This window comes from Onychostoma macrolepis, chromosome 08, assembly GCF_012432095.1.
Source record: "Onychostoma macrolepis isolate SWU-2019 chromosome 08, ASM1243209v1, whole genome shotgun sequence".
In the NCBI taxonomy this organism is placed as follows: domain Eukaryota; kingdom Metazoa; phylum Chordata; class Actinopteri; order Cypriniformes; family Cyprinidae; genus Onychostoma; species Onychostoma macrolepis.
Window position 1 is genome coordinate 15419675 of NC_081162.1, and position 20060 is coordinate 15439734.

Here is a 20060-nt window from a genome sequence, read left to right on the forward strand (position 1 = left end):
TGTCTGTTTCATGAGATTTTACATGGCAATGGTTTCTCGTTCATACTTGCTGAGGCCTTGATTTCTTTGCGTGTGTGTGTGTGTGTGTGTGTGTGTGTGTTTTAAATCATGTTGAATATCCAAGATTCATGTGAATTCAGTAGATCCAATCCAGGCCGTCTGTGGCCCACAAGTAAGACAGCACACCCACCGCAGTCGCTAGACTCACTGCTAACACTGAACTCAGCAGGACAAGACACTATAGAGAGGTCAAAACAGAGTTCGGTCACAGATTATTGGCTTTATTATTAATGACTTTAATGCTGTTGTGCTTGAGGCTGATACAGTAACTTGAATTGTACATTAATAATGGCAGCATCAGAACTGGCATTTCTATGACAAATGTTTACACAATTTATACATAACTTAAGCATACTTTAATTTCAAGCCAATTAATATTTACCTTATTTCTCTTGTGTTGTTCCTTCAGCTGCTTGTCTGCCTTTTGCACCCCCTTTGGTAAGACTTTGTATCTTCCTGTATACAAGCGTCTATCATTTGGTTCATCAGAATCGCTTTGGTCCTGAAACGTGTGAATAGCAGTAAGATAATGAGCGATTACTATTATTTGATCTTTTTATTGTTTGCTTGATGATCTGATGTTCTCACCTCAGTCCTCGGGATGCTGGCAGTGTCATCTTCTGTGTTTGATTCCTGTTCACTGCTGCAGGACAATATAAAATGCAAACTTACAAATCTGAAATAAGAATGATATTTGAAGCTGAATGAAATCCATCTTACCTATCATTATCTTCCTCATTTTGAGAAGATTGTTGGCGAAATCTTAACATAACTTTGTGGGACCTGTCTGTGACTGTTGAGAGAAATGTACATATTTATTCATTTTAGCAGGCATTTTTATCTGAACCCATGATCTTGATACTAACACCATGCCCTGACAGTTGAGCTACAAAAACTATTTTCCCAGCAATACATTGGGATTTCCAATTTTTTATAGGGGACTTATTGAAAGTGTGTGTGTGTGTGTGTGTGTGTGTGTGTGTGTGTGTGTGTGTATACATTTGTATTTATTTGATCATAAAAACCATATTGCTGTGAATATTACAGTTTAGAATAACCGTTTCCTGTTTTAATGTTTTATAATTTATTCCTTTGATAGCAAAGCTGAATTTTCAGCAGCCATTAATCCAGTCTTCAATATGCTAATTTGGGTCTCATTTCTTATTGTCATCAATGTTGAAAATAGTTAAACTGCTTAATTTAATCATAATACATTTTTTCTGGATTCTGAAAGAACAGCATTTATTTGAATTTGAAATCTTTTGTTGTACTATAAATGCATACTGCCTCTTTTGATCAATTTAATGCATCCTTGCTGAATGACATATTCAGTGTTATTATTCAGTATTCATTTCTTAAAAAAAAAAATCTTACTGATCCCAAACTATTGAACGGCAGAGTAATTCTATAGAAAATTTCTGCACTTACCCTCATTTTGGTCCTCTTCATAATATCTGTTAGATGTGTCAATTCTCGCTTGTTCCTGCTTCATATCCCTCTCTATTTCAATTTTCAGCTTCTCCAAGAAATCGTGATCGTCGTCGTCATCACAGACCCTTATACTTGAGTTAATTTTAAATTCTTCATTAATATCACAGTCATAATCATCAAACTTCGTGTTGTCCTCATCCATCAGAAGGGTGCTGATATTTTCTCTGATGTGTGAGGGTTCACGGCTGGCTTCCTTGTTGCTTTGGTCTTGTTTGACTGAACTGGACTCTGGAGGATGCAACTCACTGATGTAAACTATTGTGCTCAGTTCCTCTTCACTGCTGTGTGGAAATATCACATGCAAATCAAATTTATGAGCTTGTATTGTGCACTAAAGTATAAGATATGTTCAAATGTTGAAATCTGTCTCACCTGTAACTATCCTCCTCATACTGAGAGGACTCTGGCTCCAAACAAAATGTCACTTTGTGGCTTCTCCCTGTTGTTGTTGGGAAAGAATTTACCAAAATTAAAAAAGCTGTCCTAATAAAAATGTGATAAATTCAGACATTAAGATGGTTCACAAATGAGCATTTACCCTTGATTTCCTCGCCTTCGACAGACTCATAGTATCTGTTAAATGCTTCAATTCTTGCCTTTTCTTTCTCCCAGTCCCCCTCGGCCTCCACCTCATCGTTCTCCAGCTCTTCCAGGTAATTGTCCTCTTCATCACAGATCACCTCTCCTTGATTAATCTCCCAGTCATATTCATCAAGCTTCAGGATGTCCTGAGACCAAAACGTCCCAGGTAAAAAAGTGTTGATATTTTCTCCAGTGTCTGAAACTTCTGAATGTTCACTGTTATGTTCTTTGTTGTTCTGGTCTGTTTTCACTGATGGATGTGACTCACCAACACTTATGTTTTCAGATGAATCAGTCTCAGTAGAACCTTCCATTACAGTTTCATGAGTGCTTGATAAACCTTCTACATTGCACATCTCTGGTTTCAAGCTGTCTTTGACCACCCCATCCACTACTTCATGCTCGATACTGTTCCAGTCTGTAGCAAAGTCCTTTGTGAAGGTGTGCTCTTGTTTCTGGAGAGGTGTGTTTTTGTCCTCTGAGACTGTATGTGAAAGGAATTCAGGTATATCTTCTTGGTTTTCAAGGTAGTCGTCACCATCACTGCTGAAATCACTGTCATAGTCAGGCTGCTCATTCGTGTAGGATTCATTGGAATTTGATTGGAAATTCCCAGAGATTCCATAATCAGAATTTTCCCCAACGTTTGAAATCTCACGATGATATTCAGCATCTGTTTGGAACAATACGTCATCATCAGATTTCCCAGTTGTTGTCTCCACATACAGATCCTCATTCTTGACATAAGTAAGCATGTCTGCAGGATCCATACATTCATCTTTCTTTTGGACATCATCATCTTCCCTTGAAGTTACAACACTGTAAGGCAGTAGAGGTTCTTCTGGGTTCTTTGTCTCATAGGAACAACCTCGGCCTACAGCCTGCACCTCAGCTTGCTTGGTGTCCATGCGATTGGGTTGTCCACCCTCAGGACCTTCACTGCTGTCCCCACTGTCACTTTCAGACAGATCGGAGGGATACTCTGCTAAACCTTCCTCGTCTCTCTCATGGCCCTCATGATCTTCTTCTGTAAACTCTTTCATCTCATCCCCAGACTGGACCTTCACTGATGCTACTGGCCAGTCTTGCAGTGTTGACTGTATGGCGCTAAAATGTCCATGCTGAAGGACATGTTCCTCAGTGCTGTTAGGCTCCATTCTTTCCTCTTTTAATGTTGAGCTCTCATTTTCAGATTTATCCACCATCTGGTAGGACAGTAGATGAGATGTGGTCTCCACCTGAGTCCATGTGCTCATTGTATCCAGACCATAGTGAGCTCCTTTTGGGAGAACCATTTCTGGCACGTTGACATCTTCAGATTGTTCCTTGCTCATTTTATGGATATCTTCATATATCTCAAATTCACTTTCTCTGCAATCCTCTTCATGGAAGCTTAATTGCTGGTTTTGGGTTTGTGTCTTGTTTTTGACTGCATCGTTGTCATCCCATGAACCACAAAGCGTAGATCCTGCCTTCATGCTTTGTTCATCTAAAGAGAAGTTCCTATTGTTCTCAAAACAGTGCTTAGTTTCCTCTTCCCTATTCGTCCACTTTAAATCTATGTCAGAATCAGATCCACTGGATTCCTCCTCCATGTCTGGCTCATTTTGAGGTACATTAATGCTGTGTGCGGTTGCTGCGTTATCATCGAAGTTTAGTTGCTCAACGTTTGTCTCTGTTTCTATTAGAAAAAAAGAGTACACGCATCAGTACTAATTACAAAAATCTGTAGAAAAACAGATCACTTCCTGGCAGAAAATACCAGTACCTTTTCTGTTAAGTTTACAGACATTTTCTTCAACTTTAAACGCAACACAATACAATGTGCAATTCAAAATATGGGCTAAACACCTGTGAAAAATCAATACAGATTCTTTCATATTAACATGGTACATTGGCACATCTTTTTATGGACTTTTCTTTTAAATAGGTGAAATTTTATTCCTCAAGTCAAAATATTTCTGGAATACCACAGTTTAGCGGGTGAGATCATATGATATGATATGCACAAATGACTACAAAGTCTTTTCTTGCTTCATTAAACAAAAGGTGTTATACAAAAATCTTACCTTTGAATGCATCATTCAGAATATCAGTAATGTTTTGATCCATCTTGTTTTTGACACAGCAGGAGGTGTAAAGTGATTAATTTCATCCCATACAGACAAAATCAGATTCAAACATGACAGACACTCTGAATGTTTTACCACTTGACAAAATGAGAATGTGTTGCGTACCGCTTTGTGTCATAGCTGCTTCCTGTTCAAACAGGGTCATGGCAACAAGAACATCAACACAGAATTTGTTACTAAACAAAACAAAAAACAGTCACATGAACATGCAATTTACATCAACATTGATAAAATATCAAAAGTTAACTTATCAAATATGTCAAGTTATATTTGCTTGATTACTATTATTTACGTCTTACTTTTGTGTGTGTGTGTGTGTGTGTGTGTGTGTGTGAGTGAGTGTGTTAGCAGCAGCAGGAACGCTGCCTTGTATGACATTTTGTAGGTTGTGGTTTGAGAAGCACGAACACCACACATCTCCTCTAAATTGATGCATCCTCCTCATGAGTTACACAGTAATTTTATTCAAAACACTGCTGTGGCTTTCCAATATAAAATGTTTTTTCAAATGAACAAGATGCTCGGTATCCATTCTGAGAGGTTTCATTTTTAGTGACCCACTGTAGTGCTGTGAGTTTTAGTCGATTTTATAGTGTGAATTATTTAGTGACATTACAGAATGAAAGAACACAAGAGCATAGCTTCTACTTCTCTTGATCAAAACATGCAATGTGACAAATCATGACCCTCTGATGTGTAAATATGACAGTTTTGTGGCTTTTAGTCCAAATGTATAATATTTCATAGAATTTCAGGTATAATTGTGATACTGGCAATATGAGGACATTGTGTTTATTATTTACTACAGGACACTATAGCAGAGCACCAAGCCACCATAAATCCAAAATTTATTTTAAAAATAATTTGTATATATAATGAATGAATTATATAAAAATGCCTTAAATAGTGTAGTAAACAACTCGTTTTTTCCTAAAACAGCATAATAAAATATAAGATAAAAGCTTTAATTTTCCATTTTCTAATCACATTTTCTTTCTGTGCTATCAGTTCAGAGCCTCTAAACATCATGTATTTTTTCTGCCCCTTTTGTTTCCTTGCGTGACAACATTTACACAGTAAATGTGTGTAGTAATTGTACACGCTGCTCATGTAGTATTGGACATTGAACCAGTAAATTATCACAGTATCAGGCAAATAATTATATACTATTAGAATTGATACTTTGTATCTCGTTCACAGATATTTTTCATTTCACAGTTCATGGCGCAGGAGGTAGCGATGGTTTGGTTTCAAATCCACCTCTACAGGATAGTGGTCACTGACTTCCAAAGCCTAGGTGCAAAAAAAGAAAAAACATTTTGAATACATTTTACGCAGTTTTATGAATTAACTCTGTTTTGCAATGCTGTTTACCTCTTCCTCAGATAGATTGAATTTCTCTTTGAAGTTGAATGGTTGAGCAGATTCCGGAACTATTCCAGAAATTAGTTCTTTGCCATGAATAATAATCCTAAAGGGGTGTTTTCACAAAGATTTTACCATTAGACTATCTAACATAGACTGGTATGCCATCGTAAAATTGTAGATTAGACTGAGAATGCTATAGAGTGCTGCAGGAATGAGCCCTAAATCCTGGAAACAAGTAACTTCACTAGTCCACTTTAAAGCCTCTTTGTGTTTATAATCACACTCTTGCAAACCATTTTCACGCAAACTTGTAGATGGTGGTGGTGGCGTTTGTTTATAACGTAACTTTAGCTTTTTACTTCTGGTGACTGTATTTAGGCCTTAAAATTTCACAAAAGTTGTGTTCATTTGTGAACATTTTTCTGTGATCAAAACAGGAAAGAATCTTCTTTTTCCCTTCAAGTCATAGAGCTTGTTTTCTAGAATAATCCAAAAGGCAATACAAAAATCCAAGGGAACTGGTGTAATGGTAACTTCTGGGTTGGCCTTCAAAACTATGTCATTCTTGTAGCACTCTATTGTTCCTGCGGTTACTGTGTTGGTTTGCTAAGAAAGTAAGACCTGTCATAAGCGCAGCGTGTTTTTTCACGCACTGTAGTGTCTTGTTCATCTCTGATCAGCCAGTGGAACTTTGGGTCACTCCTGAGACGCACGTTTTTCAGTCCTTTATTGGTAACATAGCTGCAAGCTGCATTTAAGTCCCCGAGAAACATCACATTCTAGATAAGAAAGGTAAAAAAAAGAAATGATATACAATCTAGGAATAAATATAGAATCTATCATTCTATCTGTATATTAATGAGTTTGGTGTACCTCAGTTTTCCATTTCCTCCTGATTGTTTGGAAGACCTCATACAGTGCCTCCATTTCTTTCATTGCACTCTTAGGACAGGTGTGCTGACCAATAAGGACAAAGTTCTTCACCACTGTAAGATAATACAACCAGTCAGATTCAATATGACTGTATCTGAGAGAATTATTGTGCTATTTTATTTCCTGGGACTAGAAATGCTCTGTGGAGCGTTTATGACGTACAGGTTGTGGGAGAACGGATCCATATGATGAACGGCTCTCTGGTGAATACTGTGCTCTCGTTGAACTCTGGGTGCTGGTATTGCTCTTGGACCTGCAGCATGTCTTTTCTGTGAACACACCAGACTGGATGAGTTTATTTTCATCACTTCTAGTGCTTGTGACATAACACACATTATAAAAGTTTCATTACCTGTAAATGTACACATACTGCTCTTTATATGTTTTCTTCCCCATTCTTTTACTCTCTAAATGTGTGTAAATGTGAGATTTGTCAAACCTGGAGGGAGGAAAATGAAAACATCATTATATTATACATTCATTCAGAGTCACGTGTGACAGTAAAATGCTGTGAATATACCTGTTCAGGTTCATCAACAGTGCAGACACAGCTTGACCTCTAGAATCTCGAACCTCCTGAATCAAACTCAGGTCACAGCGAGAAATAATCTAGAAGTTCAAAAAGTGTTTATAAGACATTTATAGAAATTCTCAAATATTTTTTTGTATATTTGTCAAAATAAGCCATTTCTTTCATTTGCGTTCTTAGGACAGGTGTGCAAATCAGTAAGGACATTTCACTTTTAGTCATATTCTCAAATAATCTATATACCTTTATCAAAATCTCCATAACTTTCTTATTGCTGGCCTTTGCTTCCCCATAGCTCTGGATGTTGAAGGCACAGATCTTCAGTGAAATTACAGAAGTCCATAAACATAATCCAACAAAACACACCAAAAGAGACGACCTCATTTATCAGGACACCTAGAAATACACAGTTTCATTAATCTATCAAAACACCACCACTTATTTGTCTTTTTGGATAGAGTAGTGGTGTATATAGCATATACTTTAGGATATAATTGAATAAACCTAAATAATGTAAATAAACCCGTCTTTTCATGTCTTGAGCCAGCTCATGTTAAAACACCTCAGGCCTACAGTACATACTGTATGTGTCATACTATGGTATTGCACTTCCAGTTTTGCATCATGTTAAAGCTGTAATTCATCAGAAAGTTCCTCTATAATTTTAAATTTATGAGATAAATGCATTTCCGTAAAAGCATATAAAATGACTCACCCTGTATGACGACTGTCAAGCTATTATCACAGTTTTTTTGGGCTGGAGTGAATGTTTTAATGGGCTCTGGTTATCTTTACACAGGAAACCATGGTGAGAAGCAGTGTTGGGCAAGGGGAGGGGCAGTGTGTGAATGTGTTGAAACAAGCTGTGTCAGATCTCCATTAATGTGTGGGTCACTCTGGAACGCTAAAGAGAGTGACCTGTCATGACAATGTGCTTTTTCAGCCATTCAACACGACAGTATTGTCCTTTTATCCTCAGTGAGTGCTAACTGAAAGAAGTTTATGTTACCCTATCTGGAAATGATCTTCTGGAATCTTTCATTAAAAACAGAGATACAGGACAAAATACAAATAATACATGTTTAATACTAATATCAAAATGCAAGTCTTAGTTGTACACAGTAAATTTATTTCAGGCTTCGTCTAAGACAATTCTTCAAAAGTACCGTTTTGAATTCCAGTAATCAGTTATAAACTGTACAATACAGACACAGATTTAGGTATTAACACTAGAAATTCATTCTAACACCTTTGTTTTGTAACATGATACTATATTTACACAGGCAGTTTGGTCTGTTTTCGATACTAATACAAAGAATCATGAAATTTCTTAGCAAACTAATAAAGACATTATATGTGGCTAACTTTAAAAAACATTTATGTACAAAAATCAATTAAAAATGTGAAATAAAAAAATAAATATAAACCAAAAAAATCTCTAGAAGACTCTTGGTTTTGCTATTTGCTCTGATCACACAGGTCTAAAGCAGCCTCCATGCTGTGCTGAAGCTGTCTGGATGAGGTAGTCCTCCATACGCTGCTCCAGGACTGAGTAAAACTGGCGGAGCTGCTCTCTGGCAGGTGGATGATACAACCACAGGGCTGCCACCACCACCATCAGGAGCAGTAAGAAGAGAAATAGACAGAGCCAGGACCCACAACTTCGACTCTGTTCAGGGAGATGAGGGTGGAAAATGATTTATGTGTTAATGGAAACCAAATGAAAGTGGGGAGAATCTTGATCTTAAGCAACTTAATTTTGAAAACAGCTCACTGCAGCTGTCAGAATATGTGGCATTCAAAAATATATTCATCTGAGAGAGTAAAAATTCTAAGTTATAAGAACACAAGGCTGTTACGTTGGTAGAATCTCACCCTGCTGTTGTTCTTGTGTGTCGTCAGTACGCTCAGTTCTTCTCTGCATTGGGTCAGTCGGGACTGATAGCTGTAACACTCTTGCTCCAGGGCCTCAAGATCCGTCTGCAGCTCCATGCACTGCCACAGCAACCAGGCAACCAAGACAACACTGTGTTAAACTGTGTCTTATATTAATGTATACCTACTTTTTACAGTAATTGTTTTGTTGGCCTAACTTTTTATTTTATTGCCCCCCTGAAACGATCATCCTTGTGCATTGAATTTCACTGCTACTCTACAGCTTATATATATAATATATAAAATTATGTTTTTATTTCACATAGAAATGTAATAATTTGTTAGTAATTTATTACATTTAAGGCACGGCACCAAAGATGAATAGGTAAAAGAAGAGGTAAGAAAGAAAGAAATAATAGATGTCACCATACGTCCCTGTGTTCATTAAATTAGTCATTACAGTACATTAAGGTACTGTTTTGTATTACAAGTTTTCTAAAATGTTATGTTTAAATGCAAATGAGGCATTATTATTATGAATTATCATACATCTCCACAACAGAAATCTGAACAATGGATAAATCTAGGCTCAAAATGTTTCATTTTGGTGTTAAATTAGAGTTAGATTTTTTTTAATAGAAAATAATATATACTAGGAGTTAAATCTAAAAATCAGGCAAAGGATAGATGAACAAACCCTCTATATTCAGAATATAGATAAGAACAAAACCAGAAAGTTTGCTTTATGCAAAAATGCTTATAAAGATATGTATTATAATATTGAAAGATGAAGATAGTTAAAAGGTAATAAACTAAAAGCTTATATGTGTATTTAATTCCATAATATGTGTGAAAGAAGACATGTTATCGAAGCAAAATACCAAAATTGGCCAATGGTTTTGCCTGTAGTGTTTTGCCCACCTTCTTTTCTTTCATTCTGAGTCTATGGTCAGTCTCTCTCAGTTGTCTGGCTGTGCTGTTATCTGTCCGCAGGAGCTGCTCCAGTCCTGAAGCGTCTTCATGCATTTCTGTGCTACTGTTCCACCACTCATGGTTGTGTCCTGTGAGTGTGTAAAATAAAGAGACACAGATAAAAAAGATATCAAACTGCAAGAAATATGAGAGTTCATTAACAGTATAGTATGTTCCATAAATTCTAAATATCTGAATGAATGTGAAAGTGAAGTGAAAGGCAGTTTTCACCTCACCTGTGAGTTCTTGTAGATGTTCTCTCAGGTTGAGGTTCTCGTCCTCCAGCTCTGAGATGAAGGAATGAAGCTCTGCTCTCTCCTGCTGCAGAGATTCAGTATGTTTCCTCAGCATCTCCTCCTCCTCCACAGAACGCTGCACAAACACATTCTCAGTTACACAACATATATAAATGACATGCTTTCCCCCCTATACATTTCAGTGTACAAAGCAGGGTCCTTTGGTTTGTCAGCTTTTGCAAAAATCTGTGATGTGTCACTCAAGTCCTTTGATACTCTCATGATGGTTTCTGTTACAGTGGCTTTGGTGTACCTCCAAGTGACCCTGCAGCTGTAGCATCTGATCTGTGCACTCATCCTGCCTCTTCTTCAGCTGACTCGAACCCTCTTTCAGCTCCTCACACAGCCTGTGCCACTGCTCAGACTCTGCCTGTGCTGTCTGCAGCGCTCCCTGGTGGAAGGGAAGAGTGGGAATGAAAATTGGATTATTGGAACATAGCTAGGAGTTTGCAAATATAAATATGGAGGTAATGTTTGTGACTTGTTACAAGACTTTGACCACTACATTTGGAGACTTACCTGGAGGTACTCCATCTTACTCTGAGCTTCCGCCTTCTCATTCTCCGCCCTCTGAATAGCCTTCATAGCCTTCTGTTCATACTCCTCCCTCTGTTTTTCCATCTTTAGCACCACTTTTTTCACTCCATCCTGAGGAACCTTCTGAAAAGACAAATCGCAGCATTTATCTTTCTGTGTCAAAACGTTTCTCAAACTCTTTGACCTGTACTTATCAAGGGCCAAGTTACAATGCCAATATAGGTGCTGGTCATATAATTAGAATATCATCAAAAAGTTGATTTATTTCACTAATTCCATTCAAAAAGTGAAACTTGTATATTATATTCATTCATTACACACAGACTGATATATTTCAAATGTTTATTTCTTTTAATTTTGATGGTTAGAGCTTACAGCTCATGAAAGTCAAAAATCAGTATCTCAAAATATTAGAATATTTACATTTGAGTTTGAATAAATGACCATCCCTACAGTATAAATTCTGGGTATCTCTTGTTCTTTGAAACCACAATAATGGGGAAGACTGCTGACTTGGCAATGATCCAGAAGACAAACATTGACAGCCTCCACAAAGAGGGTAAGTCACAGAAGGTCATTACTGAAAGGTGTGGCTGTTTACAGAGTGCTGTATCAAAGCATATTAAATGCAAAGTTGACTGGAAGGAAGAATTTGGGTAGGAAAAGGTGCACAAGCAACAGGGATGACCGCAAGCTTGAGAATACAGTCAAGCAAAGCCGATTCAAACACTTGGGAGAGCTTCACAAGGAGAGAACTGAAGCTGCAGTCAGTGCATCAAGAGTCACCACGCTCAGACGTCTTCAGGAAAAGGGCTACCAAGCCACTTCTGAACCAGAGACAACGTCAGAAGCATCTTAACTGGGCTGTGGAGAAAAAGAACTGGACTGTTGCTCAGTGGTCCAAAGTCCTCTTTTCAGATGTAAGTAAATTTTACATTTCATTTGGAAATCAAGGTCCCAGAGTCTGAAGGAAGAGTGGAGAGGCACAGAATCCATGTTGCTTGAAGTCCAGTGTGAAGTTTCCACAGTCTGTGATGATTTGGGCTGCCATGTCATCTGCTGGTGTTGGTCCACTGTGTTTTCTGAAGTCCACAGTCAACGCAGCCATCTACCAGGAAATTTTATAGCACTTCATGCTTCCTTCTGTTGACAAGCTTTATGGAGATGCTGATTTCATTTTCCAGCAGGACTTGGCACCTGCCCACACTGCCAAAGGTACCAAAAGCTGGTTCAATGACCATAGTGTTACTGTACTTGATTGGCCAGCAAACTCGCCTGACATGAACCCCATAGACAATCTATGGGGTATTGTCAAGAGGAAGATGAGAGACACCAGACCCAACAATGCAGATGAGCTGAAGGCCACTATCAGAGCAAGCCGGGCTCTCATAACACCTGAGGAGTGCCACAGACTGATCGACTCCATGCCACGCCGCATTGCTGCAGTAATTCAGGCAAAAGGAGCCCCAACTAAGTATTGAGTGCTGTACATGCTCATACTTTTCATTTTCATACTTTTCAGTTGGCCAAGATTTCTAAAAATCCTTTCTTTGTATTGGTCTTAAGTAATATTCTAATATTTTGAGATACTGATTTTTGACTTTCATGAGCTGTAAGCTCTAATCATCAAAATGAAAAGAAATAAACATTTGAAATATATCAGTCTGTGTGTAATGAATGAATATAATATACAAGTTTCACTTTTTGAATAGAATTAGTGAAATAAATCAACTTTTTGATGATATTCTAATTATATGACCAGCAGCTGTATACTATTTTACAAATTAAAAGCAGAAAAATATACAACAAACCACAGCTTGGTTTGGTGGTGTTGCAGACATGCAGCATTGCAAGTCTTACCTTGATGCAAACCTGCAACTGAGCCTCCAGAGCTTTGATCTTACTCTTCAGCAAGTCCTCATCACAGCGTGTCTGTGGGAGGAAAAGGAAATGTGTGTGTCAGTGAGAGAGATAGAGAGAACCACTGAAGCAAGAGTTTTCGGTTTCTGTACATTCACTGCATCCTGTCTTATAACTGCCTCCTTAGCATTTTGTTAAAAGCAAACAACCTTTATTATTTATAATTCTAGACTGATTGCTACAGTATATTGGCTCTTGAGACAAATAAAGAATGAGGAAAAGTGGAAAAGTGAGGGGCGAGTTTGAAGCATTGCAAAAGCGCAAACAATCCCATCTCTGACGCCTACACTGCTCTCCATTTCGTGTGTGTGAGCTAGAAAAATAACCTTTCTGTTTTTTTTCTGAACGAGCCATATAGAGCTGGATGCTGTCGACCACAAGACCATCCCCCAGCCTCTCTCTGTATTACTGCTGTGACCAAACCAGGAAATACAGCAACTGATGAAGCCAGTACTATGCAGAGTAACAGTATAGCTAATATATCAGTAATGGCAACCATGAATTTCAGAATGCCGTTGAATATGGTTTGTCTCATTTTGCTTAAATAACCACAGTTTTTGAGCTGCATGAACTCTTGAAATCATGTTCTTAAGCAGATTTGCGAATGATCCAAAGATCATCTTGTGGTTCTTGTGACCGTCTGTATAAAGGAGTTCACAAGGTCAGTGTGTTTCATTAGATTTCATAATGTACAGGTGCATGTGTGCCTCTAAATGATGCTGCAGGGCTTCAGCAGGAAGTAGTTTACTAATGTACCTTCCACAGGAGCTCTGTAGAGTGCAGTAATGTGGCGGCGCTCTTCTGGAGGTTGGAGAGCTTCTTTTTAAGAGCCTCTTCTCTGTGTAAGGCCTCCTGCATAGAGATGTCACATTTCACATCAGTAACGCATTTTAAAGTCAGCTAGGAAGAGCTGGTGTTTTTAAATATGTCATACTTCTAAATAGTCAGCCAACTGGTGTACATCCTAAAAACAAAAGGAGAGAAAAAAAAAAGAATTATTTTATTAATAAATGAAACAACATTACCATATTTAGCTATTTTTTTTTAAACAAGCATCAAATTCCTTACTGCTTCTTTGACGGTAACAAATCCAGACCTGAAAGAAGAGAGTTCATAATGCTGCATTAATATTTATAAATCAGGTGCATTATGATTAAATTTTTACTTTGAAAATATACAGTAACTCTAATGTGACTCACTCAGTCTGAATGCTAGCGGTTTGCAGTGTCTTCTGGGTGTTTGAGAGCTGAGTGATGTCTTTAAGCAGAACTGTGTGAATTATGAATAATAATAAATGATATTTTTAATATTACTGATATAATAATATTTTGTCATGTATCATTTAGTCACATCCTAACACATAAAACAAAACACCAACATCATGCAGTGCATAACACTAGTATGTTTTGAAATTTTAATGATTAATTTAAAGCAATGTTAGACATGACTTGATTGGACCTATGGTCATTCATCAGAAAACCCACTAACCTCGTTCCTTTTTCATTTTCCCATGAAGCCGAACAGAATTGCGGACTGGTTCGTCCCATCCATCTGATTTCAGGTCGTGTTCATCAGTCATTGGAAGATGTGTGGAGACTGTCTTTGGGATTTGGACATTTGATTTCAATGTTATTATAGAGGATCAGTGTTTTAATAAAGGACGTCATTAAAGAATATCAAAAATGTAAATATTTAAGAAATATAAAATTGGTGATCAATCAGTCACAGGCCAAAGACCTGGTTAATAATCTCTCTACCTGCTTTGTAAAGTTAATGCCATCTCTCTGGAGCTTTACATATTGACTTGATATCAAGGGCCGTCTGATTGACGTTAAGGTTTGCGTCATATGCTCTGGTGCATGCAGGGTTTCCCTTGAGTATCTGTGCCTTGGCACTGCAGATAACAGTGCATATGTGCCATGGTCCACTGGTCTTCTTTTGAAGAACTCAAACTGTCTTTTGCGATGCAGTTCATTTTTAATCCACCTTGTGTCCATATCTCTCGTGGGACTGCGACATGATGTCGTGTTATTCCGATGGCTGATTTCTCTGTGCTTCACGGCACGCTGCTCCACTTTATACTCGTAATTTGCAGTTGGTGACCTTCTTTTGTCGTGAGCACCCTCCATTCTGTCCAACTCTCAGAGTTGAAAACTTTGTGGGATATTTCAAGGCACCGGAATGTCACCTCACAATGTAAATGTATGGTTCTTGAAGTGGCAATTTCCTGTAATTGAAAAACAACATACTGTATATCTATTCTTTAGTGGTTACTATATCATTAGATCTCAAAAATAGACCATACAAAATAAGCTAAATGACACAAAATGAGGATAATCAACAATAATTGCTGTAATAAAACAAGCAAAAACTAAAAAAGCAAAAGTTATGCTGTTGTGGGTCACACTTGTGTGTTTTCATTCCTTTCAGAGCTATGTTTATAGTGGTTACAAATAAGATAATAAATGCTTATTTAAACATACTGTAAGATGACGTGTGTCCAGGCATTCACTTCTGTTGACATATTGTTTCAAAACAGGCATGAACTGAGCTGCATGCAGCTGAAACAAAAAGGTTGAACCGTCAATGATTCTTTAAAATGCAAACGGTGTTCAGATATATATGTTCATTCATATATATGTTCATATATCTGCTTAATAATGACTGAAAAATGTCTCTGAGACAGCATGCAATGCTCCCATATATAGATTTGCAACAATTTTAGGCACTACGTTGACGGAAAATCTACATTACCAATAAGTTTTTACATTTAAAAAAAACATTATTTTAAAAAGTAATAAATAACATTTTTCTGAAAGCACAATTTAAATATATTTACTTAAAAAGTCAACAAGTTGGAACCAAATATCAAGTTGCAACTGAATAACAAGCCTGCATTCAAACAGTTACACCAACATACAAGCCAAATGCAAGATAAACTAGAACAACTTTTAGTATATTTGTCTCTTTACATCTTTTAATGAAAGTACCTGTTCTGAGATGAGTCCCTGCAGTCAAAATAATTGTGAAAGCCGAGTCTGAACACTTTGAAGCCTACATGGCACTTGAAAACTAGTTCATTCAACAAAGGGCGGTCTATTTCGTTTGCCTTGTTTGCTTAACAGGAAGTAAGATGAACCTCACAACTTGTATGAGTTCCTCTATCTCAGCAGCCATGCGTATTGAAACTGGTGCCACACACGGATGGGCCCTAAGATTAGAACCGGAGGGGTGGTTATATTGGCTGTTTAAATGTAGCAAGTGAATGGGGAGGGACTGGAGAGAAAGAGAAAGACAACATAGAATCAACATTCAGTGTTATATCAAAGCAAGATTTTAAAATGCAAGCAAAAACATTTATAAATGGATTCATGTTTATATGAAAACAAATTAATTTTGAGCCGAAGAAATAAATAAAGTAAACACTTAATTGAAGTTTAAGTTTGGTGTAGAAACAGACTATACAAAAAGTAGACTAAAGTTTAAAATAGCAGATTGTTATACTGTAAATCCAGATATGTTCAGTGTATGGGCCTACTATTTGCATTTTAATATTGGGCAAATTCCCATTACATCTAAACAAGAATCAAAATCATCAGCGTTTATCTATATAAAGACGTATTTAAATGCTCGTTGATATTAATTATCATCATTAATATGTTCAAATATTTATGTTAGCAAGAACTTGCAAGTGTCAACGTCTCCTTTATCGTTTTTATGGTGACTTGGCGCCACATGCTGGCTCCCTCTCAGAGTGCAGAGTTTCCCGGATGTGACAGATCGCTGTTTTTTTTAACATCTCGCGATATCTGACGCGAGAGTTCCTCATCCTTGGTCTAGAAGGGCACAGATAGCCCGGTACAGAGACGTTTCGGCCAGGGATCCTGACATTGACCCGTTAAAACATGTTGTCGAGACTGGTGCTCGTTTCAGGTGGGTGGTTTATCTAATGAACGGTACTCTAATCCTTCGCGTTGATTGTGTGGATTAAATAGACGGTTTTATTAAGGAATGTGAAGTTGAAGGGTAAAATTAGGCCGCAAGGTGTGAATGGCCACACATGAACCTGCAGAGAAACGTGTTTATCTGCTCTAATGAATGTATGTTTTAATTCTAATAACGGTTAAAATGCAATGAAGTCCAGCTTTTATGCTCAAACAGTGATTGCTGGATGAGAACGATGGTAGAGTTGGTGTGTTTTCAGTATGTCCTTGTATTGAGTTGGTTAGCTGTTAGCTGAAAGCTAATGCCACATTCAAACTTCACCACTTATCATATTAGCTACGTGATAATTTACAATAACATTTATTGAATGTTGATGTAGGGGTGCAAATTAATACATTATCTCAGATTTTTGCTAACCTGATAAGATTCATAACGTCTGTCATGCATGCAAATACGTTTATTTTATTATATCTGCACATAGAACCAAAATCATTATGAATCAAAAAAACAAAATATGGAGTTTTATTTGCAGTCTGTTAATATTCTTGATCTAACGACATATAGACAACATGTTTTAGTGACAGTGACCGCTGCAAAAGATAAATTCATCCAATTGTTGTCGTTTTTTAAACAAATCATTGATTCTTTAGATGAAATCACAGCTGCATTTAATAAAACATAATTACAAGCAGTAATGAAAGCTGTCAGTCTTTTCACGGTTGACACTGAGTTGATTTTCAGTTCTTTTCTAACTACTGTGTTCTGTTTCTTGTAGGTCATACCCTGAAAAACAGCGGGTCCTTTGGTGCTTGGTATGTTAAATATTTAATTCTCGTGGTCAGTGCTTTGTATGTCTGTCTGTAGTTGAAGAGAGCTGGAAAACAAATGACAGTCAATGACATCCATTGACCTCTAACCCTGTGCTTCTTTTACTCCTCAGCCTGGTTCAGGCCTCTCGTTCCTTTCACCAGTCCTCCCAGAGTCTTGCACCAGTTCCCCCTCTGCCCGAGAAGGGAGGAAAGGTCCGACATGGCATCTTCCCAGAGGAGCTTTTCTCACTGTTGTATCCCAAGACCGGTGTGACAGGTGGGATTGTCAGCTTTGTTGCCTCCTTAGCGTTTCCCTGATATCCAGGTTTCTGTTTGGCTTTTAAAAAGTTCACTGTAAGTTGAAATTCTCGAAGAATATTTATGCAGAGGATTACCAGAATCATTCATAATCTATCACACTCCAAAATGAACAAATTCACTTGTTTTGCTAACTGCGTATCACAATTCTGTTTTATTTAGATAATTAGTGCAATCCCACCTTTTGACACCTTGAAGTAGTTTGATAATAACGTTGTTATTCATCAATAATCTCTTCATCCAAAAGTTCTGTGTAAAGATTATTTTCTGTTATCAGCGAGCGAGAGCCAGTACATTGATACACAGGTTTGTGTTCTCTTCTGTTTGCAGGGCCTTATATGCTGGGCACCGGTCTGCTCCTGTACATGCTGTCTAAGGAAATCTACGTAATCAATCACGAGACATTTGCTGCTGCATCAATTGGTGCAGTCGTCATTTACGGCATCAAGAAGTTTGGGCCCAGTGTGGCCACATTTGTCGATAAAATCAACGAGGTGCAGAAATTGTTTTGTGTTCAACAGAAGTGAAATTGTGTAGATAAACACTAAAATTTTGAGACTGAAATGATCTGCTGATAAATTTGATGTGAACAATTACCCCAAAGACTGTAACTAAGGGTTCTGTTTGACTAATATTTGGTTCTCTCTCTTCCTCTGCAGGATAAAGTGGCAAAGGCTCAGGAAGTGAAGGATCAGGCCATGGCTAGCCTAGCTCAAGGCATTCAGGATGAGAAGAAGGAGCAGTGGAGAGTGGAAGGAAGACACATGCTCTTCGATGCCAAGAGGGTGAGGAGACCCAAAGACTGTGATGTTTTTCCAGTGACAGATCATCTCTGCTTTCATTTACCATCCATAAATGATGACATCTCCTAAATTTGGAATGATTTACAATTAACATTTAGAGTGGCACTAGGTCTAGGTTTGTGACGCTACTCTTCCCATATTCCATCAGAACAATGTGGCTATGCTGCTGGAGACCAATTACAGGGAGCGGCTGCACATGGTGACCAATGAGGTGAAGAAGAGGCTGGACTACCAGGTGGAGCTTCAGAACCTGCACCGCCGCATGGAGCAGGAGCACATGGTGAACTGGGTCGAGCAGAGCGTCATCAAGAGCATCACCCCACAGCAGGTACAGGGAATATGGTCACTCCATTGATGCTTCATTGTATTTCTATTATACAAAGGAGGCATTTGTTTAGAACTGAAGGCCTTATTTTTGTCCTCAGGGAAGAAATGTTGAGTAAGAGTGAGCTTGCTTAATATTAGCAAGTATGGTAATTACAGACCTGTTATTGGAAAGTTTCACATTTTTACATTTTCAGGTAGTGTAAGTGGTACTTTTCTATGTTTTCTTACTTTTTTCCCCCCAGAATTGTCTCTAGTCAACTACAAATGTGTCTAAATATAAATGCTACTTTTGTCCAGAATCTGTATACAAGTAATTTTTTAGCTTGGCCTCTAGATGGAGGCTTTGTACTCGACAATCTCTCAGCAGTTATAGTAACAGTATAATTGCTACATTATGTGGACAGGAGATTTTGAGGGAAAAGTGTTTTCATTTATTTTTTTGGTTACACTTTATTTGGTGTCCTTAATACAGTGTAATTATACGTTTAAGTACTGAGTAATGTTAATTAACTACATGTATTTACTATATGGTTAGTGTCAGAAATAGGGTTTGACTTAGGGTTACTTGCATGTTATGTATAATTTATTGTTATTATAATAGTAAGTACATGTAACAAGGACATCTTAAAATAAAGTGCTACCCTTTATTTTAAGGTGGCTTAGTACTCAACATTACACTGTAACAGAGTAACATGCTACAGGGTTTGGTTTAGGGTTAATTGATTGTAATTATGCATGCTTTGCTTTAGTAAGGACATGTAACATGTTTAACAATGGCACTTTAAACCTATTTATGCACTTGTACTAACTACAGAATAATTGTTCTGATACTGTTATTATGTTGTTGTTGTTTTTTTATGCTTTTCTACAATCTCACTTTTTGTTTGTCTTTCAGGAAAAGGAAAGCATCGCCAAGTGCATTGCAGATCTGAAGGTCCTGGCCAAGGCCACTCAGGCTCGGGCTACAGTATAGGTCTCTGTCAATGTCTGCACTAAAGCCTCCTGTTTTCATTCTAAATGAACCCTTTCCTTGTGAACATGCCAGTCTGGCAGTGTCGTCAAAAGTGTACATACCCGTATTAAATAAAAGGTTTGGTTATTCACTAAATTCTTTTTCCGTCCTTTTTGTGTGATGATTTGAAGAACTCCAGTTCTGTCTTGTA

At 37.6% G+C, this 20060-nt stretch overlaps 4 protein-coding genes across 7 annotated transcripts; 1 reads left to right on the top strand and 3 right to left on the bottom strand.

The window, feature by feature from the left end:
* Positions 1-75: 75 nt before the first annotated feature.
* On the bottom strand, positions 76-4379 carry si:dkey-183p4.10 (protein PFC0760c). Of its 2 annotated transcripts, none has more exons than XM_058784915.1 (8): positions 4203-4379; positions 2090-3814; positions 1924-1990; positions 1489-1829; positions 781-853; positions 649-703; positions 443-562; positions 76-238 (listed from the first exon to the last, which is right to left on the bottom strand). In XM_058784915.1, the coding sequence occupies exons 1-8, from the start codon at positions 4243-4245 to the stop codon at positions 137-139; spliced, it is 2526 nt and encodes an 841-aa protein (XP_058640898.1). In that variant the 5' UTR covers positions 4246-4379; the 3' UTR covers positions 76-136. The 2 variants fall into 2 exon arrangements, with proteins under 2 accessions (XP_058640898.1, XP_058640897.1); XM_058784914.1 differs by having other exon boundaries at positions 1489-1832.
* Positions 4380-4592: 213 nt separating this feature from the next.
* Positions 4593-7880, bottom strand: dnase1l1l (deoxyribonuclease I-like 1-like). 2 transcript variants are annotated; one of them, XM_058784918.1, is made up of 9 exons: positions 7811-7880; positions 7339-7491; positions 7087-7175; positions 6919-7005; positions 6729-6835; positions 6507-6619; positions 6287-6412; positions 5640-5736; positions 4593-5558 (listed from the first exon to the last, which is right to left on the bottom strand). In XM_058784918.1, exons 2-8 carry the CDS (start codon positions 7477-7479, stop codon positions 5647-5649), a joined length of 753 nt encoding a protein of 250 aa, XP_058640901.1. In that variant the 5' UTR covers positions 7480-7491; positions 7811-7880; the 3' UTR covers positions 4593-5558; positions 5640-5646. The 2 variants fall into 2 exon arrangements, with proteins under 2 accessions (XP_058640901.1, XP_058640899.1); XM_058784916.1 differs by having other exon boundaries at positions 4635-5558; positions 6255-6412.
* A 281-nt stretch (positions 7881-8161) lies between these two features.
* LOC131545463 (TRAF3-interacting JNK-activating modulator) lies at positions 8162-15960 on the bottom strand. Of its 2 annotated transcripts, XM_058784301.1 has the most exons (15): positions 15686-15960; positions 15179-15256; positions 14453-14922; positions 14184-14295; positions 13895-13964; positions 13764-13791; positions 13630-13659; positions 13452-13547; positions 12636-12707; positions 10758-10898; positions 10492-10629; positions 10179-10314; positions 9892-10031; positions 8971-9090; positions 8162-8764 (listed from the first exon to the last, which is right to left on the bottom strand). In XM_058784301.1, exons 3-15 carry the CDS (start codon positions 14822-14824, stop codon positions 8567-8569), a joined length of 1653 nt encoding a protein of 550 aa, XP_058640284.1. In that variant the 5' UTR covers positions 14825-14922; positions 15179-15256; positions 15686-15960; the 3' UTR covers positions 8162-8566. The 2 variants fall into 2 exon arrangements, with proteins under 2 accessions (XP_058640284.1, XP_058640285.1); XM_058784302.1 differs by lacking the exon at positions 15179-15256.
* A 545-nt stretch (positions 15961-16505) lies between these two features.
* Positions 16506-20005, top strand: atp5pb (ATP synthase peripheral stalk-membrane subunit b). Its single transcript, XM_058784311.1, has 7 exons — positions 16506-16628; positions 17416-17452; positions 17581-17726; positions 18098-18261; positions 18427-18552; positions 18719-18898; positions 19793-20005. Exons 1-7 carry the CDS (start codon positions 16601-16603, stop codon positions 19868-19870), a joined length of 759 nt encoding a protein of 252 aa, XP_058640294.1. The 5' UTR covers positions 16506-16600; the 3' UTR covers positions 19871-20005.
* Positions 20006-20060: the final 55 nt, after the last annotated feature.

What these genes read in the sequence shown, in the direction of transcription:
- si:dkey-183p4.10 (XM_058784914.1), bottom strand. Translation starts at nt 4,245, where the DNA reads ATGGATCAAAACATTACTGATATTCTGAATGATGCATTCAAAG. An exon ending in TCTGAATGATGCATTCAAAG is followed by an intron (nt 3,815 to 4,202) that starts GTAAGATTTTTG and finishes TTTTTCTAATAG; the next exon opens with AAACAGAGACAAACGTTGAG. An exon ending in CGAAGGCGAGGAAATCAAGG is followed by an intron (nt 1,991 to 2,089) that starts GTAAATGCTCAT and finishes CAACAACAACAG; the next exon opens with GGAGAAGCCACAAAGTGACA.
- dnase1l1l (XM_058784916.1), bottom strand. Translation starts at nt 7,479, where the DNA reads ATGAGGTCGTCTCTTTTGGTGTGTTTTGTTGGATTATGTTTATGGACT. An exon ending in GGAGGAAATGGAAAACTGAG is followed by an intron (nt 6,413 to 6,506) that starts GTACACCAAACT and finishes TTTCTTATCTAG; the next exon opens with AATGTGATGTTTCTCGGGGA. An exon ending in ACACGCTGCGCTTATGACAG is followed by an intron (nt 5,737 to 6,254) that starts GTCTTACTTTCT and finishes ACACCCCTTTAG; the next exon opens with GATTATTATTCATGGCAAAG.
- LOC131545463 (XM_058784302.1), bottom strand. Translation starts at nt 14,824, where the DNA reads ATGGAGGGTGCTCACGACAAAAGAAGGTCACCAACTGCAAATTACGAG. An exon ending in AGTTGGCTGACTATTTAGAA is followed by an intron (nt 13,548 to 13,629) that starts GTATGACATATT and finishes ATCTCTATGCAG; the next exon opens with GAGGCCTTACACAGAGAAGA. An exon ending in AGCTGCAGGGTCACTTGGAG is followed by an intron (nt 10,315 to 10,491) that starts GTACACCAAAGC and finishes GTGTTTGTGCAG; the next exon opens with CGTTCTGTGGAGGAGGAGGA.
- atp5pb (XM_058784311.1), top strand. Translation starts at nt 16,601, where the DNA reads ATGTTGTCGAGACTGGTGCTCGTTTCAG. An exon ending in TCCCAAGACCGGTGTGACAG is followed by an intron (nt 17,727 to 18,097) that starts GTGGGATTGTCA and finishes TTCTGTTTGCAG; the next exon opens with GGCCTTATATGCTGGGCACC. An exon ending in AGAGCATCACCCCACAGCAG is followed by an intron (nt 18,899 to 19,792) that starts GTACAGGGAATA and finishes TTTGTCTTTCAG; the next exon opens with GAAAAGGAAAGCATCGCCAA.